General features: G+C 42.8%; 1 protein-coding gene across 3 annotated transcripts in view; it reads left to right on the forward strand.

Moving 5' to 3' along the window:
• The window catches only part of LOC140741052 (integrin beta-3-like), a 94,701-nt gene that overhangs the window by 52,435 nt on the left and 20,409 nt on the right, over positions 1-21,857 (forward strand). For all 3 annotated transcript variants that reach the window (XM_073070718.1, XM_073070719.1, XM_073070720.1), the window contains 3 exons: positions 4,845-4,934; positions 5,815-5,949; positions 13,822-14,254. In XM_073070718.1, the coding sequence (XP_072926819.1) occupies positions 4,845-4,934; positions 5,815-5,949; positions 13,822-14,254 (658 nt within the window). The remainder of the gene's footprint in view (positions 1-4,844; positions 4,935-5,814; positions 5,950-13,821; positions 14,255-21,857) is intronic.

The raw sequence follows: 21,857 nt of genomic DNA on the forward strand, positions 1-21,857 counted from the left end.
ACAATTCCACCATCCAAATCATTGCCATATAATGCAAAAAGAATCAGTCCCAACACAGACTCCTGTGGAACACCACTAGTCACCAGCAGCCAACCAGGAAAGGCTCCCTTCATTCCCACTCTTTCCCTCCTTCCGATCAGCCACTATTTTAACCATGCTAGAATCTTTCCTTGTAATACCACAAGCTCGTAGCTTGTTATATCCAAGCACATAACATCAAATGATTCTCCTTTGTCTATCCTGCTTGTTATTTCTTCAAAGAATTCCAAGATTTCCAAAGATTTAGAAACATAGAAAACCTACAGCACAATACAGGCCCTTCGGCCCACAATGCTGTGCCAAACATGTACTTACCTTAGAAATTACCTAGGTTTACCCATAGCCCTCTATCTTACTAAGCTCCATGTACCTATCCAGAAGTCTCTTAAAAGACCCTGTCGTATCCACCTCCACCACCGCTGTCAGCAGCCCATTCCATGCACTCACCAGTCTCTGCGTAAAAAAAACCTACCCCTGACATCTCCTCTGTACCTGCTTCCAAGCACCTTTAAACTGTGCCCTCTCATGTTAGCCATTTCAGCCCTGGGAAAATGCCTTTGACTATCCACACGATCAATGCCTCTCATTATCTTATACACCTCTATCAGGTCACCTCTCATCCTCCGTCACTCCAAGGAGAAAAGGCCAAGTTCACTCAACCTATTCTCTTAAGGCATGCTCCCCAATCCAGGCAACATCCTTGTAAATCTCCTCTGCACCCTTTCTATAGTTTCCACATCCTTCCTGTAGTGAGGTGACCAGAACTGAGCACAGTACTCCAAGTGGGATCTGACCAGGGTCCTAAATAGCTGTAGCATTACCTCTCGGATCCAAAACTCAATCCCATGGTTGATGAAGGCCGATACACCATACGCCTTCTTAACCACAGAGTCAACCTGTGCAGCTGCTTTGAGTGTCCTATGGACTCAGACCCCAGGATCACTCTGATCAAGAGTCTAACCAATAATGCTATATTCTGCCATCATATTTGACCTACCAAAATGAACCACCTCACACTTATCTGGGTCGAACTCCATCTGCCACTTCTCAGCCCAGTTTTGCATCCTATCAATGTCCCGCTGTAACCTCTGACAGCCCTCCACGCTATCCACAACACCCCCAACCTTTGTGTCATCAGCAAATTCACGAACCCATCCCTCCACTTCCTCATCCAGGTCATTTATAAAAATCACAAAGAGTAAGGGTCCCAGAACAGATCCCTGAGGCACACCACTGGTCACTGACCTCCATGCAGAATATGACCCAAATGCCTTGCTAAAGTCCATATACACTACATCTACTGCTCTACCTTCATCGATGTTTTAAGTCACATCCTCAGAAAATTCAATTAGGCTCGTAAAGCATGACCTGCCTTTGACAAAGCCATGCTGACTATTCCTAATCATATTATGCCTCTCCAAATGTTCATAAATCCTGCCTCTCAGGATCTTCTCCATCAACTTACCAACCACTGAAGTAAGACTCACTGGTCTATAATTTCATGGGCTATTTCTACTCCCTTTCTTGAATAAGGGAACAACATCCGCAACCCTCCAATCCTCTGGAACCTCTCCCCTCCCCATTGATGATGCAAAGATCATTGCCAGGGGCTCAGCAATCTCCTCCCTCGCTTCCCACAGTAGCCTGGGGTATATCTTGCTCAGTCCCGGTGACTTATCCATCTTGATACTTTCCAAAAGCTCCAGCATATCCTCTTTCTTAATGCCTATATGCTCAAGCTTTTCAGTCCACTGTAAGTCATCCCTACAATCAACAAGATCCTTTTCCGTAGTGAATACTGAAGCAAAGTATTCATTAAGTACCTCTGCTACCTCCTCTGGTTCCATACACTCTTTTCCACTGTCCTGCTCTTCACATACTTGTAGAATGCCTTGGGGTTTTCCTTAATACTCTCCGCCAAGGCCTTCTCATGGCCCCTTCTGGCTCTCCGAATTTCATTCTTAAGCTCCTTCCTGCTAGCCTTATAATCTTCTAGCTCTCTATCATTACCTAGTTTTTTGAACCTTTCGTAAACTTTTCTCTTCTTCTTGATTAGATTTTCAACAGCCTTTGTACACCACTATCCTTTCCCTGTCTCATTGGAACGTACCAATGCAGAACAAAACACAAATATCTCCTGAGCATTTGCCACATTTCTGCTGTACGTTTCCCTGAGAGCATCTGTTCCCCATTCATGCTTCCAGGTTCCTGCCTGATGGCTTCATATTTCCCCTTACTCCAATTAAACGCTTTCTTAACTTGTCTGTTCCTATCCCTTTCCAATGCTATGGTAAAGGAGATAGAATTGTGATCACTATCTCCAAAATGTTCTCCCACCGAGAGATCTAACACCTGACCCGGTTCATTTCCCAATACCAGATCAAGTACAGCCTCTCCTCTTGTAGGCTTATCTACATATTGTGTCAGGAAACCTTCCTGAACACACCTAACAAACTCCACCCCATCTAAACTCCTTGCTCGTGGGAGATGCCAATCAATATTTGGAAAATTAAAATCTCCCACCACGACAACCCTGTTATTATTACACCATTCGAGAATCTGTCTCCCTATCTGTCCTGGTTACTATTGTGTCATCTATAAAAACACCCAGTAGAGTTATTGACCACTTCCTGTTCCTAACTTCCACCCACAGAAATTCAGTAGACAATCCCTCCATGACTTCCTCCTTTTCTGCAGCCGTGACACTATCTCTGATCAGCAGTGCCACGCCCCCACCTCTTTTGCCTCCCTCCCTGTCCTTTCTGAAACATCTAAAGCCTGGCACTCTAAGTAGCCATTCCTGCCCCTGATCCATGCTCTAAGCTCATCCGCTTTGTTCATGATACTCCTTGCATTAAAATAGACACATCTCAAACCATCAGTCTGAGCGCATCCCTTCTCTATCACCTGTCTATCCTACTTCTCGCACTGTCTACAAGCTTTCTCTATTTGTGAACCAACCACCCCTTCCTCCATCTCTTAAGTTCAGTTCCCACCCCTCAGCAATTCTAGTTTAAACTCTCCCCAATTGCCTTAGCAAACCTTCCCTGCCAGGATATTGGTCCACGTCGGATTCAAGTGCAACCCATCCTTTTTGTACAGGTCACACCTGCCCCAAAAGAGGTCCCAATGATGCAGAAATCTGAATCCCTGCCCCCTGCTCCAATCCCTCAGCCACACATTTATCCTCCACCTATACTCACTGTCGTGTGGCACAGGCAGTGATCCCAAGACTACTACCTTTGAGGTCCTGCTTCTCAGCTTCTTTCCTACCTCCCTGTAGTCTGATTTCAGGACCTCCTGCCTTTTCCTACCTATGTCAGACAAGAATGTCCCTTGAGGAAGCCATGCTGACTGTGGCCTATTTTATCCTGTACCTCCAAGTACCCCAAAACCACATCCATAACAATCAAATCCAAGATCTTCCCAACCACTAAGGGCTGGACTAACTGGCCTATAATATCATTTCTTCTGCCTCTCTCCTTTTTTGCAATTTTCCAGTCTTCCAGAACAATTCCAGAATCTAATGATTTTTGAAAGATCATTATTAGTGCCTCCACGATCCCTTCAGCCACCTCTTTCAGAACCCTGGGATGTACACCATCTGGTTCAGGTGACTTACCTACCTTCAGACCTTTCAGTTTCCCAAGGACCTTCTCCCTAGTAATGGTAACTTCACACACCTCATGACCCCTGACACCTGGATCTTCCACCATACTGCTAGTGTCTTCCACCGTGAAGACTGATGCAAAATTCTTATTCAATTTGTCCGCCATTTCATTGTCCCCCATCACTACATCTCCAGCATTATTTTCCAGTGGTCCAATATCCAGTCTCACCTCTCTTTCACACTTTATGTATCTGAAGAAACCTTTGGTATCCTCTTTAATATTATTGGCTAACTTACTTTCATATTCCATCTTTACCTACTTAATGACTTTTTAGTTGCCTTCTGTAGGTTTTTAAATGCTTCCCAATCCTCTGACTTCCCATTAATTTTTGCTCTATTATATGCCCCTTCTTTGGCTTTGACTTTTCTTGTTGGCCACGGTTGTGTCATCTTGCCTTTAGAATACTTCTTCCTCTGGGGTGTCTATATCCTTTGCCTTTCAAATTTCTTCCAGAAATTCCAGCCATTGCTGCTCTGCCATCATCCTTGCCAGTGTTCTTTTCCAATCAATCTGGGTAACTCTGCTCTCATGCCTCTGTAGCTCCCTTGACTTCACTGAAATACTGATACATCTCACTTTAGCTTCTCAAAATTCAGGGTGAATTTGATCATTTTATGATCACTTTCCCCTAATGGTCCTACTGTGCCGCACCAATGGCTTTGGGACCACCTGGTGAAGGAACCCATTGAAATAAAACTAGAGAAAAAGAATTTCAACAAAGACAATGGTCTCGCTCTAAGTAAGAACTGGAATTTGATGGTAAACAAGGTGGGACAGTGGAAACGTGATTGGATGAGGACTAACCAATCAGGAGGGATGGATGATGGGGGTATATATACCACCGGACTAGACATGCCTAAGCATCATACCTGATGAAGATGGCAGAGTTTGTCATCAAAACATCAGCTGGAAGCCCAAGAAGAGTTTATTTATTCACAATTTTACCATTACAGCTTCTTAAAACATCCTGAAATCAGACGTTGTATCCAGGGGACAACCTGGAGTTTGGTGAGCAAATAGCAAACTGATAATGTTGGAGGCTTTAATAGGCTTGGATCATTGGATCAATAGTCAGTGGAATGAAGGTATCAGATTAACTGGGTCTTAAATATCCTAATCTTGCTGCTCCCACAGAATTACAGTCGAATGATTCCGGGCACCACCGTTGGAACAGTCTTCCAGGATTCAAGCAATGTCCTGCAACTCATTATTGATGCTTACGAGGTAAGTACAGCCTGAACACCGTGACTGATTCAGGAAGAGTTCAAACTGATAGTATTGTCATCTGGAGGAACTGTCGTTCTCGTCCCATTATCTATACCTGTCACTTCTGATCTCTACGCCAGTTCCAAACTTGGTTCCTGCTCCTTCCCAGCTCAGTTCCATCACAAATAGTCAACACTGTGGGTTGCAGGAAGAAGATGTGGAGGATCTGATATCCAGAACTTCCCAAAAAGATTTAGAAATGGGAAAACAGTCACCAAGGCCTGGAGGATAGGAAATAATTTCACTCTTGTCCAATCAACACACACACAAAATGCTGAAGGCACTTAGCAGGCCAGGCAACATCTATGGAAAAGAGTAAACAGTTGAAGTTTCGGACCAAGACCCTTCATCAGGACTGGGAAAAATAGATATCCTATCTTCTCATCTTTTTTTTCCCCCAGTCCTGATGAAGGGTCTCAGTCTGAAACTTAGACTGTCTACTCTTTTCTATAGATACTACCTGGCCTGCTGAGTTTCTCCTGCATTTTGTGTGTGTTTCTTGGATTTCCAGAATCTGCAGATTTTCTTGTCTTTGTTTTACTCTTGTTCAAGGCAGGAGAAAGGGATTAAGGAAGAAAGAGCAAGGCTGGGGAACATGAGGTAGGAAAGTACAAATGAAGGATCTGTTGGCCCAGCACTCATAGGACAAGGAATACTGTTCAGGGACCTACAAACCAAGAATTCATGGCCCACAGTACCTCAGACCAGGCAGCTATTGGCCAAGTTAGTAATAAGAATGAGGCAAGGGCCATAGAGCATTAACTCAGCACAACTGATATGCTGTTAGGAAGAACATGTATTTAAACTAAACTGCATGCTCTTTATTTCTCATCCTTAGCAAATCCGTTCCCGGGTAGAATTGGAAGTTCTGAATGTGCCGAAAGAGCTATCGGTGTCCTTCGATGCTTACTGTGGGAGTGACAAGTTTATTCCAGGACAGGGGTTTTGCTCAGGGCTTAAAATTGGAGACACAGTAAGTACAATGTTGTTGTGCTGAGGTGGTCATAGTTTGCTGGCCAAGAAATCTGCCTATGATTTTCCTGCATTCAATGTCTAAAGGGACGATTGGACAACTGATATCTCACTGTGATAAGGTGCTGCCACATCCAGAATCCTAAAACCACCCTCTAGGATTTATTCGTTAGGTTATTGCTCAAATGTACCTTTGTGAAACATCTTCATGAATGAATCCTGAACATCACAGAATACCGAAGTTATTTTCCAAGTTAACTATCCTCAGCATTAATCACCCCATTTATGTCTCAGTACAAGCTGGCACTTTGCATTACCAAACCTCATTAATTCAGCCCTTCTGGAGAGGACTGGGCTTTGATGCCCGTAGAAGCAGCAGCATCCTAAATCATGACTTCATATCATCTGAGGTGGGCAGCTGAAGGCCAGCTGTTCAGGAGCTGCATTTCGCCTTTTTACATTTGCCCTAGAATCCCCTCCAACTTCCCCAGCTCTGTCCTCTCTCCCCTCCCAGTTTCCTCCTCACTCCTGACTCCCTGTTCAGGTCCCTCAGCCCAGCTCCCCCACCAACTTCCTCTTCACCTACATCCATTTTAAAGTGCTTCTGCATTCCCTATCCAGGGGTGAGGTCTTCTCCAAGTGTCTATCCTGTCCAAGCCATTAATTATTTTATAAACTTTTCTTTTAGGAAACTTAGACCTGGGAAGCTCATTCTTAACCTCAGGGGAATATACTTTGAGTCAACTTGATTTTTGACTGATCTTAAATAAAAACACATTATAACCCTTTATCTTCCAGGACTTGATTCCAAAGTTCAAACTTGAACCAGTTCCAACATAACATACCAACGAAAACAAATGCATTCATCTCTTAATTTGTGTTTAATAAGTAATCCTTTGAGACATAATTTCAGTATTTCCAACATTTCCAAGAAGTTAATTAGACCAGTACTCGTGAGTCTAAGAAGTTTAAAAAAACCAATGTGATTATAAGGCATGCTGTTTACACAACCTACATTCCATTAGTATTAACATATTTTAGAGCTTACTGTACCAAACTTTTTAAGCCTAAGGGGTTGGCTTTGGTTCAACCAACAACTCCATAAAGTATTGATGCTGCCCTCACCTGCATCTTCTCCATTTCCCGAACATCCACGCTCACTCCATCTTCCCGCCTCCTGAACAGTGATAGAGTTCCTCCCACGCCATGAGCCTCCACATCCAACACATCATCCTCCACAGCTTCCACCATCTCTAAAGGGATCCCACCACTTAACATATATTTACCTCCCCCACCCCAACCGCTTTCCTCTGTGATTTCCCTGTACATTCGTCCCTCCCCACTGATCTCCCTCCCGGCACTTATCCCTGGAAGCAGCCTAATTGCAATACCTATCCATTAACCCCCATTCAGGGCCACAAACAGTCCTTCCAGGTGAGGCAACACTTCACCTATAAATCTGTTGGAGTTGGCTGTTGTGGCTGGTGCTCCCGATGCGGCCTCCTCTACATTGGTGAGACTCGTCGTGAATTGGAGAACCACTTCGTTGAGCACCTCCATTCCATCTGGCAAAAGTGGAACTTCCTGGTGGCCAAACATTTTAATTCTTACCCCCATTCCAGTTCTGACATGGCAGTCTGTGGCTTCCACTTTTGCCAAGATGAGGCCAGTGTCAAGGTGGAGCAGCAACACCTCGTATTCCATCTAGGTAGCCTCAAACAAAATAGCATGAACATCGATTTCTCCTTCTAGTGATTTTTTTCCCTCCCCCTTCCCTCCTCTTCTATTCCCCACTCCAGCCTCTTACAGTACCATGCAAAAGTCCTGTTGTTGAGTGCAACTTTTGTCATCTTCAACTGATCCTAGCACCAAACACATCTTTACCAGCCTTCCCCCGGCTCTCCCTTTCCACAGGGATCGGTTAAAAGAAACTTCCTTCCCCTCTCCTATTCCCCTCTCTGGCCTCTTAACTCTTTTTGCCAGCCTATCACCTCCCCCTGGATCCCCTCCTCCTTCCTTTTCTCCTATGATCCACTCTCCTGTCCTATCAGATTCCTTCCTCTCCAGCCCTTTATCTTTTCCACACACCTGACTTCACCTATCAGCTTCTAACTATCCGTCTTCTCCTCCCCCCACCTTTTTATTCTGGTGCCTTTCCCCACTTTCTTTCCAGTCCTGATGAAGGCCTTTGAGCCAAAATATCAACAGTTCATTTGTTTCCATAAACTTGCTGAGTTCCCCCAGCATTTTGTGTGTGTTGCTTTGGAATTCCAGTATCTGAAGAATCTCTTGTGTCTATAGAATATTGTAAACTATCCAGAAGACTGAAAGAGGTTAGTCAGTCAATATGTTCATGCTGGTACTCGGGTTCCATGAGATTCTCCCTACTTGCCTTTCTTCCACTAATGCCATTAAGACTGGCCTTCAAGTTCCCTTCTCCTTTATGTGTCTCCAAAATTTTCCTTACATTTCAAAGCTGTTCATTTCACCCACTTGTTGTGGTATTCTTGTATTGGGGAAATGTTCATGGCACAGTTGAGGGCTGTCTGGATGAGTGAAATAGTGTTTAAGTGTGTTGTGTATTTAATATTTCAATAATACTTGAGTGATCTGTGTGTTTTGACATTACAAGATGTAACAAGGTGGGGTTTGAGATTTTGAAGGTGTTGAGAAACACAGGGAGGACGTTTCAGAAACAAGGGTTTCAGCACCTCCTGATCCACTGACAGTGCAGCATACTTTGGGTATGGATGAAGAGGTCAAGGATTGGATATCATTGATTTAGACTAGTAAGTCAATGCATGTGTAACGCCCCGGTTAAGATTTTTACTGCTATGCTGTAGGTATTTCATTTGAGCAGTTCTGTAAGAGCAGCCTGTTCTGCTTTCAGCCTGTTGGGTTTGAGCTGAGATAAGAGGCTTGGTTGTTTAGCTTAGGGATGTGATGTCAGCCAGTCAGGATGGTGGAGTTGGGAGAAGGTTTTGTGAGGGACACTTGTGTGGGTCAAGGTTTTTTGGGACGGGATCAGGGAGAAGACAGGAGGGAGATGGCTGAGAATACTGCCCCTGTTACACAAGATGTTTTGTGCAGATAAATAGCTTTAAGGAAGAAGAACCAATACTCCAGGGGAGTCCCGTTTGTTCGAGATGGATTCAGAAGGTGGTGTGTGCTTTCACACAGACCGAGGGTCTAGCGCACAAGTTACAGACAAGTTCAAGATGAGCTCCAACTTAAGTGCATATTTGATGGTTTAAGAATAATGGGCCTTTTTTTCTTTCTTTCCATTAATAACTGTTTGCTTAAGTTAACATTCTTAAATATACTGTAATTTTAATTGTATGCAGTGTACGATCTGTTATTTCTTGCCAACAGCCAGTTGCTTGAGGCAGTAAATTACACAGCATTTACACAAACCGTAGTTTGGGTGGGCGAGACATCCCAACATCAGGGATTTGGTGGGACCAAAGTCGTATACACCCTAGACATATGAAGCCTGAGAAAGGTGGGCTTCTCACCATGGAGTCCAGTGGCTGTTAGTGAGGAGCTAATGAACAGCATTTCCAGAGATGCCCAATAAAAGGGGGCTTCACATGGAAATAGGACAAAGCCAGACTCCAGAGCTTAATACTATTTAATGCCTTAGTGCAAGAAAAATAAAAAAAAATCTGTCTCAAATTGGAAGTTTTCAATTGTCCTGGTCACTGTAGGGTTTTGGAGGAAGGAAAGGAGCTTAGATTTTCACTTAACGTTGTGTTCATGGTGCCATCACTGAGCAGTCTGACTTTAACTTTTAGGGTTTCCTCCACAATTTGGAGCCTCAACAAACCTCACCAGAGGAAATACTTTGCCTCTTCACCCCACCAAGCCACGTTAATCAGAAAGGATGTAATGCACTCCTGTGAATATGATAGGACAGAGTAAGGACATGGAATAAATTGTAGACTACAGCATGGTGTTCACAACTAGATGATATATGGAGGAATTGTTTCTCACAGAGAGTGCAGAATCTCCAGAATTCTCTACCGCAGAGAGTTGTGAAGGCTGAAGTAACACACACAGAATGCTGGAGGGACTCAGCAGGCCAGGCAGCATCTGTAGAAAAGAGCCAACAGTCGACGTTTCAGGACAAGACCCTTCATCAGGACATCAGGACTTTTCAGCAGGTCCTGATGAAAGGGTCTCAGCCCGAAATGTCGACTGAACTCTGCTGCCTGGTCTGCTGAGTTCCTCCAGCTTTTTGTCTGTGTTACTTTGGATCTCCAGCATCTGCAGATTATCTTGAGTTGTCAAGGTTGTGTCAGCAGCAGCATTTAAAGTGGACATGGGTACATTTTTAAATGATCAGTGCATTGAGGGTTCTGGGTATCTGGCTCAATCAAGGAGCTGATGCCTGGGGCGGATCATACTGAACGAGGGGTAGGCCTGAGGAGCTGCAGCTGACTCCAGTTCACATATTCTTATCTTCTTAGCTGACTAGGGTGTTGGTGAAAATGTTTTGTTTTTTGTCCATTTCTTTACTGCTGTAAATCTGGAGGTTGCTGGCAAAGATGAGCCCTTCATGCAGTCCTCAGTTGGGTAAGATGCAAGATGGGAGACATTAATCTTCACCAAGGCATCTGACTGCAAAAGTAATTGTTTCAGAGATGAAGTAACATGAAAATTAATGGCATCAACTGACAACCAAGGAGGTTGTAGCTTTTAATTTTAAGCAATGGCTACTCACAAAATAAGAAGCTGAGTAGAGCGATTCTTCCCCCTTTTATGTTAAACCAATTGAATTATCGAAGTTCAGGATGTATATTGTATATATTTCTCTGACATTAAATGTACCTATTGAAGATATTTTTGCACACAATGTTAGCTAATCAGTCCTTGTGCACCTAGCGCTCTCGGGGAGTTGTCAGGGAGTCAGTGTGGCAGTTGGATGGAACAGTCTCACTTGGATCTCTCACAGGAAGGGGGTTGACTAAGGTTGGAACCAATGGTCTAAGACTCTGGTAGTCCAGGAACTGAATGACCATACTGCCATTCACCAAAGAAGCACCAAGCACACTTGTCCCTTGAGCTGTTCAGACATGGCTGTTCTGAATGTAAGCCCAGTTCCACGTTCCTGTCTAGCTCAGTAACTTATCTGTCTGTATACTGTATGTGCTTCTGCCTTTCATTGATGAGGCTGCATTTTGAATGTTGTGTTCAGTTTTGGTCACCCTGCCATATGAATGTGGGGGAGATTTATGAGGATGTTCCTGGGGCTTGAGGGAGTGAGTTAAGGAGAGAGGTCGAAAAGGCTTGGATTTTGTTCATTGGAGCATAGGAGAATGAGGGTTGATCTCATAGAGGTGTAAAAAAATGTCATGAGGGTCATAGATAGGGTTTTTTTTTACCCAGGTGTAACACCTGTGTAGCACCGGTCTTATCACGTGATTAGTCGCCACAGTCTTTGAGGAAATGAAATTTCACTAGCTGCTAGCAGGCCATCAGAAGAATCCAAGTATTGGAAGGGGGCAGTGAATAGTGTTACGTAACCTCGTAACCAGGTAACTTACCAGCAAAGATAGCGGGATCAGCTGAGTCGGATGCTACTATTTTCAAACGTTTTATTCAAAAAAGGGGCACAAACGTATGGGTAATACAAAACATTCAGATCATATACATCGTCAAAACTCAATCTAAAACACCGGTGTAATAATAATCAATCAGAAATAAGCTCTATAGTTGTCTAGGGGGTAATACTGAGTCCAATTGAAATATAAAGAGTCACTCAGAAGTTTGCAGGCTTTTCCCTTTTGGGAACCGCTGGGGTTTCACGTTGTGGAGAGAGAGAGATGGTTTAGAAAGGATAAACACTTGCCCGTTGTCTTTACAGAGCAAATCCTTGGAATCAGGGGAGCAGGCTTCCCCGTTGTTAGTTAAAAGCGATCTTCCAAGGTTCTAGCCACAGATTCAAAATTCGGAATCTAACACACGTGGCTTCCTTCAAAATGGCTTCCCGCTCCCACGGGAATCGGTATCGTGCTTCCTTGGTGTCTCCTTGGTGCGTCTGAGGGTTGTCCCCCCCTCAGACCCTCCTTTATACTTCTTCACGGGATCGCAGGTGTCAATCAGGTTGCAGGTGATGCGATCTCTCTCTCAACCAGCCCACTTTGCCCAAGGGCTTTTCACGTGGTCTTCATGAGACAATAGTCAATATCGCCTTTATTCTGCTTCTCGGGAGAACGTGGTCTTCCGCACGTCTCTCTCTCTCTCTCTCCCATTTCCTGTGTCTATTCAGCACGTCTCTCCCCCTCTTGGGTCAGTTGACCCCCCCTTGACTAGGGCTCTTGCGATTCTCACAAAGGAGGGGGCCGAGGTCATAACAATAGAAACCACACACTTCTGGAAATAAGGTTTTATTTATAAGAAAAAAAATAGTATGTACAAAATATTTACATGAGCTAGAAACAATTCAAAATTTCAACATTCTGTTTGGGTTCCAAATCTTAAATATCAAACCACAACACATTCCTTTTTTAATTAGAATCAGTGAGATTCCTTTATTACTCTAATTTCTCTAATTAGATCTAGTGTTATTCCCCATTTAAAAGTTTACAGATTAAACTTTCCTTTTTACTTATCCCTAGTTAATTAGAAAACCATATATAATTTTTATTCTTAAGTATTATAGTTAACTTCAGTTTTGTTCCAGGCAGTGTTTAAATTCAAATTCAAAAATTATATATACACAGTTTAACTCCTTTCTTGACAATTCTCCAACATCACAACTTTTAAACAAAGTAAATTTCATTCAGTAACTTAACCAAAGTCTTTGCAAAAATACTCAGTTCTTGCAGAAAATCAAATTTGGATTCTTTGAATGAAAATAAACTTGTACATCGAACCGTATTAAATCCTCTGCATCATTACACATTTCGTTCCCACACTGGTTCTTCATCTTGGGTGGCTCACCATTTTCTTTCTTGGTTCATTGGAATGAAATAGTTTATCATCCATGGCAAGTCGGGAGACTTCCGGTGGCTGTAATGGAGTAGGTTGCACTAGCTACGTGCTCCGAAATTATTTGCTTACTTTGATGTTTAAACCTATCTCGGTGAGAGCACCATGAGTAGAAAGCTGTCAAAAAAAGAGACTACTTTAGAGACTTTGACTGAAATGTTTCAACAAATGTCAGAGAAACTCGAAAAATTGGATAAACTGGATGACTTGGAATCCAAGTTTGACTTGTTACGGAATTCCTTCGACCTGGTTAAATCTGAACTGAAAACGCTTAATCGGAAACTTGGAAGTATACAGCAGACTGTGAATGACCATGGCAAGTCAGTTTACAAACTTGTACAAAAAACTTGACCAAATCCCTTGGTATGATTTTACAGAACTAATTCCTGACTACACGGTAGGGATTTTGGACACTGGTCTCTGCTGATATTGCTGCGTGGTATAACCGTAGCTTCAATAAATCTTTTATCACTATTGTCTCTCCTCTAGGGGTTTCACCCTGAGGTTTTCAAATTACTAATTACTAATTCTACTTTTCACAGTTCATATCTTCAACTTCTAATCGTTGCTGCGTTTCTCTCCTTGTCCGTCCTGCGGCAGCCACGCCCTGCCCTTGCATAGCACGTTTTCTTTTCAAATTCTCCTTTTTTTAAAATCAGTAAACCTCGTTTTCATCCCTCCACAGGTGGAGCTTTTTAACATTACATCTTTGGGTTTAATTAACCTGGGTTACACAGGGCTGGAGCATCAAGAACTAGAGGGTATAGGTATAAAGTGAGAGATTTAATAAGAACATGAGGTCCATATGTATTGCATGCATAGAACTTCAGCATGCCTTCAGCTTTATACAAATCAAAATTCGTTCTCCTTTTCCCTCCAGGTGAATTTTACAGTGAAAGTAGAGGCTACAGAGTGTCCAAAAGATGAGAAGGTGAAGACATTTACACTGAAACCAGTTTCGTTCAAGGATGCTTTGGAAGTCACTGTCAATTTCAGTTGTAGCTGCGACTGTGAGAGTGAAGCAGTGGAGAACAGCACAGTGTGCAACAATGGCAATGGGACCTACGAGTGCGGAATGTGCAAATGCCACCCAGGCCACTTCGGGCCATTCTGTGAGTGCAAGGAAGGGGATGGCTCAGTAATCACACAGGAAACTTGCTCCCCAAAGAAAGGTGACCCCATTTGCAATAACCGTGGGGAGTGCATTTGTGGACAGTGCGTGTGCCACAGCAGTGACTTTGGGATCATATATGGAGAGTTCTGCGAATGTGACGACTTTTCCTGCGGACGCCACAAGGGAAAGCTGTGCTCAGGTGAGTGAAGTAACTGAGTCACTGCCTGTGGCAGCTGGTGATCTCAGTGTACAGTATGTCTGTCACAGGGAGAGTCCCGAAGAAGGGTACCGGACCGAAACGTTGACTGTTCATTCATTTCCATAGATGCTGAGTTCCTCTGTTACTCTGGAGTTCCAGCATCTGCCGGATCTCTTGTGTTTATGCTTCACCCTGTAGCTGATCCAAAGATGTACATGCCCTTACATTGGATCCATTTCCACGTCTTTTACACATCACTGAAAGATCCAGCTAGTGAGGCATTTAATGACTGACTGTTCAGAAAATGGCCTGGGCACTTCCAGCACATTATATTTTAAAGGTATAACCTATGACCCGATGTGTTTGCAACAGGTAAAAAGTGACGGGTGAACTCTGCATTTGGTTGGCAAGGAGATTTGAACTGATGTGTCCTCAGCATAGTCTGCGCCTGCCAGTCTCCATTTCTATTCATTAGCATGTTTCTAACAGCATTTTACTTCCGAATAATTCACCGCGCAGATAGGTGTGAGTGTGCTGAGCCCGTGTTTCACAATGGATTGGGGCTGCTCACAGCACGTGGAGCAATCCATAGAGATGACTATGGTGGCTCAAAGGAGGAACCAGACTCAATGTAGGCATGTTCCCCCACCCTCCTCCCTCATTCTAATCTTTCCCTCCACTCCAGGCCAGAATTCTATACTGATGTATGTGCCTGTTGCAGAGTCTTTCTGACTCAGCTCCTGCGTGTCAGTGACTCACCAGATGTGATCTCACCAGGTAGCTCTTATCAAAGTGCCCAGAGTTAACATATTAACATTTGTATTGGCATAAAACCTAGTAATTTTGTTCATGCATGCTTTTTCCACAATTTCCCATGTCGGTCGATTAGTTATTTGTGTTCTACTCAGCACCCATTGACCATGAAATCAAATTCCTTGGCAAAATGTTTATTTAATGGCCAGTGACAGTTCAATGGGCATCTGGAGTCAAACACTCAACTCCAAGTTTAACTGCATCAGGTTTCTGAATGGACATTGATCCCACGAACACTACCTCACTCTTCTTTTTCCTCTCTTTTTACACTACATAATTTAACTTTTTAAATATATATATCCTGTAATTTCCAGTTTTTATTATTATGGATTGCAATGTACTGCTGCAAAACAACAAATTTCATGACACATGCCAGTGATGTTGACCCTGATTCTGATTCTGAACAGTTCCTGCATTTCACTGTATAGATGTAAAATCCTTTGGGATTCCTGAGTTTATGAAAAGCCCAATTTTAATGCAAGCCTTCCTTCAGCAAGCACAGCTTTAGTTATTTGCCACCTGAACCTTTTTAAACTGAAACAGTTGAAAACAATTTAAAATTTTAACATTTTTGTGGATACTTTCTAAGACAAACCTGATTGTAAGAATTACATTGTGCCAACAGTTTCTTTTACAGGGAGGAGAGGAGGTATTGAGAACAATTTTCAGCAACAGGTACTTGGGAACATGAGAATGGGAATCAAATTTAAAGAAGGGCTTCATGTTTTAATTCTTTACTTGGTTGAGTTATTTTGGGGATATCATTGGATGTGATATAGCTACGACAACATTTTTTTTTTCCTTTCTGAGAATCTCCAGTGAATGGAATTTACTCTGGGATTTTATAATCTGGCAAAATTTTGCACAAACTCAGAGAATAGTGTAAATAGTCTTTATTAAGTCTATGTCTGACAAGATGGTTTTGGAGTCATAGATTCAGCATAGAAACATGTCCTTTGGCCTAACTTATCACTGCCAATCAAGATGAGTTCCTGAGCTAGTATAATTTGTCTACATTATACCCTCTAACCCTCTCCTACCCGTGTACCTATCTAAGTGTCTTTTAAACATAGTAATTGTTTCCACTTTTGTCACTTCCTCTGGCAGACGTGGAAGCTCATTCCATATACCAACCACCCTCTGTGTTGGAAAAACTTGCCTCATGGGTTCCCTTTAAATCTTTTCCTTCTCGCCTTGGGCCAGTGCCTTCCAGTTTTGGACTCTTTCTCCCTAAATTAGTAAAGCAGCCTGTATAATGAAAGAACACACACACACACACACACACACACACACACACACACACACACACACACACACACACACACACACTCACACTCACACTCACACTCACACTCACACTCACACTCACACTCACACTCACACTCACACCACCCTGGGGTCTGCGGTGAACTGACAGTTTGGATTCAGAACTGGCACGTGTACAGAAGACAGAGGTTGAAGGGACTTATCTGAGATGGCGGTCTGTGACCAGTGGTGTTCCGCAGGGGTCTGTACTGGGACCTCTGCAGTTTGTGATGTATATAAATGACCTGGATGATAATGTCGATGGGTGGGATAGTAAGTTTGTGGATGATACCAAGATCGGTGAAGTGTAGAAGACTGGCAAAGTATGCAGATATGGGCAGGGAAATGGCAGGTGGAGTTTAACCCAGATAAATGTGAGGTGTTGCACCTTGGCAGGGTAAATGTAAGGAGGCAGTACACTGTAAAGGCAAGATTCTTAACAGTGTTGCTGAGCAGAGAGATCCAAGTCCATAGCTCCTTGAAAGTGGCTACACAGGTCATTAAGATGGTTGAGAAGGCTTATGGAATGCTTGCATTATTGGATTATTGCACACAGTTTTGGTCACCCCACCATAGGAAAGACGTTGAGACTTTGGAGAGGGTGCAGAAGATATTTACCAGGATGATGCCTGGTTTAGAGGGCAAGTGCTATCATGAGGGGCTGGATTAACTTGGGTTGTTTTCTCTGGAGCACCGGAAGCTGAGGGGAGAGCTGATAGAGGTTTAGAAGGTTATGAGAGGCATAGATAGAGTAGACGGGAGTATTTGTTTTCCAGCATTGAAATGTCCAGTACCAGAGGGCATGCATTGAAGGTGAAAGGGGGGTAGGTTCAAGGGGGATGTGAGGGGTAAGTTTTTTACTCAGAGAGTGGTGGATGCCTGGAATGTACTGCCTGGTATGGTGATAGAGGCAAATACATTAGAGGCTTTTGAGACATGTTTAGATAGGCACATGGATGTCAGGAAGATGGAGGGATATGGACATGGTGTAGGCAGGAGGGATTAGTGTTTGGATGTTTTGGATTTGCTTTTCAGCTAGTTCGGCACAACACTGTGAGCTGAATGGCCTGTTCCTGTGTTGTACTGTTCTAGGTTCTCTCTTCTCCCCTCTTCCATGTGCAGACGAAACAAAAACCTGAAAGATGAGGGATAACCTTTATAGATTTTTATAAAATCATCAGGTTTTTGTAACTTCTACCCATGGAAGAAGGGAGAAGAGAGAATTCCCAGGGTGGGTGGAGTCTATGATTATACAGGCTGTTTTACTGATGCAGCGAGAAGTATACTGAGTCCGTAGAAGGGAGGCTACTCTCTGTGATGTGCTGAGCTGTGTCCATATTTCTCTGCTTTTGCAGGAGATTGGAAGCCCCAAGAATATCTCACTGTCTTTGACGGATAGCCTGGTCCAGCCTTTGGGGCTGTTCTTGCTCCATATACCTTTGAGTCTCCAGCTAAGCCCATGCTGGTGTAGCAGATTCGGCCCAGGAAATACCTTCTATTAAACAAAGAAATTAATTTCTATTCAGTCTTAAGTTCCAGTTTTGTCCTGTTTGAAGAAATCATTCAAAAAGCAAGCAGTCCATGGGGAAAGTTTAGTCCCAGTTGGGAATATTTCACTGTAGTCTCGGTGGAGGGCAACGTATAACAGGTTCACTAAATTGAGCCAGACATCAGAAAGTGGCAACACTGCTGTGTCAGGCTGTGTGGCAAAACCACTGATGGAACATCATATCTAGATATTGTGTAACTGTGCTCCCTGCTCTCCTCAAGTGGAATGTTTGCCACTATTTCATGTTGAGACCATGTGTAACACGTTGTTTTCCCCTCTTTAATTAGCAATTACAGATCACTAGTGTTTCATAACACTTGACCACATCCTGGGCTCTGGAGCCATTGTACACTATGGACAAGTTCCTACCATTCAGGGTTTAGGGAAACATCTCTGCAATGTACAGACGAGAAAGTCAGTTCCTTTGGCTTACACCACCTCTCACAACCTCTCTCACCAGTCTGGGAAATAGTGTAAAACAATCTCCAATAATTACTTGGCTGAGTTCCCAGATTTCGTCCATTCTGGGTTGGGGATCTCATTTTGAAATGTTATTTTCCCCCAAAGTCCTTAAATTCCAAGAGGAAATAATGTTTAGAGATCAACACCTCAACACCTACAAGGCATTCACTTGTTGCCCCAAAGTCACTGGACATCGCTGCTTCTCCCATCGTGTTTCCCAGCATGGTGTACAGGGCGAACACAAGTCCAAGCACTGGGATGTGATCCAGTGTGGTATCAGGACTGTCTCAGCTCAGGTAGTCTGCTGCATTCACAGAAACGTTTTGGGGCCCCAGCTCTGTGTGAATGCCCATGTGCAGTGATTTTCTAAAATTCACAAGCACTCAGTAATGTCCAAGACCTGTTACAAAATATAGAAGTTACTGAAAAATCTTCAAACTTTTTCACATTTAAAGCACCAAAAACATTGAAATTAGCAAATATATATTTTTAAAAACCTACTCTCCTCGCTCCTGCAAGCTGATTTCTCCCATTCGTTTGAATCGGGTTGTTGCTCCCAATCTAACCAGGAACACAGCTAACACTCACTGTCCGTGAGCCAGTGCTTACAGTCTACTAGCAAGCAGCACAGAGGTCAGGTTATGCCCACTCTATAGACACAGAAAACTCTGTGTAGAACATTTGCTCAGAGTTGATCTACTTTGGTGAGACACAAATGTAATTTTTTTATTTGCTGTAGTCATTGTAGCAATTGGAACTCACACTCGCCCTCAAAATACATACAGTATATGTCACCATATACAACCCAGAGATTCATTTTCTTGTGGGCATACTCAACAAATCTATAGAGTAGCAACTATAACAGGATCAATGAAAGATCAACCAGAGTGCAGAAGATAACAAACTGTGCAAATGCAAATATAAATAGATAGCAATAAATAATGAGAACATGAGATAAGGAGACCTTAAGGAGAGATTATTGGTTGTGGGAACATCTGAATGCTAGGTCAAGAGAGTGTAGCTATACCCTTTGTTCAAGAGCCTGATGGTTGAGGAGTAGTAACTGTTCTCGAACAATGGTGCGAGTCCTAAGGCTCTTGTACCTTCTACCTGATGGCAGCAATGAGAAAAGAGCAGAATCAGAATCTGAATCAGGTTTAATATCACCAGGATATGTCATGAAATTTGCAGCAGTACAATATAATACATAATAAAAAAAACTGTGAATTAAACTATTAAATGGTTAAATTAAATAAGTAGTGCAAAGAATAGAAATACAAAGTAATGAGATAGTGTTCATGGGTTTGATATCCATTCAGAAATCAGAGGGCAGAGGGGGAGAGGTGCCCAAGAAGAACTGCCTCAGTGACTATCATCCAGTAGCACACATATCTACAGTGATGAAATGCTTTAAGAGGTCGGTTATGACTACAATTACCGGTAACTTCTTTCTCAGCAAGGACCTGGATCCACTGCAATATGTCAATCGCCACAACAGGTCTACAGTGGATGCGATCTCATTGGCTTTTCATAGCCTTGCATCAGCTGGACAATACATCAATGTTCTCTTCCTAGTGTTAAGATGATGTGTGTTTATAGGAAATATTTCTCTGTATCTATTGCTCTGTATCATTTAAGGATCTCAACTAGTCCACATTTTCATCTTCTATGGCGCTAGAGTCAAAGAGCACAGAGATTCTTTTTTCCTTTTTCAATCTTTTTATTGATATCAACATGGTAAGATTGATACATAATTATTGGGATTACAAAATTGCAAAATTAAAATGAGCATAAAAGGATACATAAGCAATAAGTACAATATAGTTAAGTCTTCCCAAATCATATGTAATACAAATATAATATCGACAAGACAAAAAACTAGGTATATCCATATGAAAAAAGAACAAAAAAAAGAAAAAGAGAAAAAAAATTATTACCCCAAAAAATAAGAACTAATCTAACAAACTAACCAATATAAAAAAAGGAAGAAGAAAGAAAAGGAAAAAAAAAGCACAGAGATTCATGCTTTGCCTTTTTGTCCACCTACGCTAATTGCTTTTGCCTACATTAGGACTGTATCCTTCTACACCTTAAATTCAAGAGAGAGCAAAGCAGACTTGTACACCTCCTGGCCATGTTGTCCAGCCGCCTTGCAACTTGCAGTAAAATATGGGAACTTACGTTCTTTTTATTGGAAGAACCTAATCCAGAGAAAACCGCAATCCAGGAACCAAAACCCAACTGTTTCAAGAGACACCCACAGATTTCAGAACATGCAAAGCCACCTTCTCAACCATAGAGCTTCTAAAATAGATACTTCTGGTTTCCCACAGTGACTCTAGGAGAATCTGATGAGACAGAAAGAAGGAAGTTGGTTTCATAGGTACCAACTCTTCAGCTTGACGGAAATAGCTAAAAGGAAGTATGGCGTCAAAAGAAAATCCGTTGCCTGATGTGGTTAAACCCACCCCTGTGTTTACCAGTTGGGTTTCCGTTTGCCCAATCTAGTGTGCACATTTCCTCCTGTGAAGGCACACCCTACTTAATTAAAGTCAAGGAAGTTAGTCACATCAAAGTGATGCAAGGGTTTTAGATTACCCAAACTCCCGGACTAAAACAATTCTTCCTCACCATTTCCAACAACGTTCCCAAATTGGGAAGGCAACAGTTCCCCTGGATTTCAGCACAGGGATGATGAGAGGTATGGAGCCTCTTTCAACTTGTCTCCATCCACTCAGTGAACTCTAGCACTGCACCTCATACAAGAGTGGATATTGGACCACTGGAAAATGATGCTAGAGAAATAGTAATGGGGGACAAAATGGTGGACGAATTGAATAAGTCTTCACTGTGCAAGTTCAGTATGCCAGAAGTTCAAGTGTGCCAGGGAACAGAGGTATGTGAATTGCTATTATTAGGGAGAAGGTGTTTGAGAACCTGAAAGGTCTGAAGGTAGATAAGTCACCTGGACCAGGTGGTGTACACCCCAGGGTTCTGAAAGAGGTAGCTGAAGAGATTGTGGAGGCATTGGTAAATGATCTTTCAAGAATCACTCAATTTCTGGAATGATTCTGGAGGACTGGAAGATTGCAAATGTCACTCCACTCTTCATGAAGGGAAAGAGGCAATAGAAAGAAAACTATAGGAATTGAAAGGTGTTTCATATAAGGAGTGTTTGATAGCTCTGGGTCTGTACTCACTGGAATTTAGAAGAATGGGGGGGATCTCATTGGAACCTTTCAAATGTTGAAAGGCCTCGATAGAGTGGATATGTAGAGGATGTTTCCTATGATGGTGGAGTCTAAGACCAGAGGGTAGAGGTACGTCCATTTAGAATGGAGATGAGGAGGAATTTCTTTAGCTAGAGTCGTGAATCTGTGGAATTTATTGTCACAGGTGGCCGTGGAGGTCAAGTCATTGGGTATATTTAAAGCAGAGGCTGATGGATTCCTGATTAGTCAGCTCTTGAACTCG

Source organism: Hemitrygon akajei, chromosome 18, assembly GCF_048418815.1.
Source record: "Hemitrygon akajei chromosome 18, sHemAka1.3, whole genome shotgun sequence".
Classification (NCBI taxonomy): Eukaryota; Metazoa; Chordata; class Chondrichthyes; order Myliobatiformes; family Dasyatidae; genus Hemitrygon; species Hemitrygon akajei.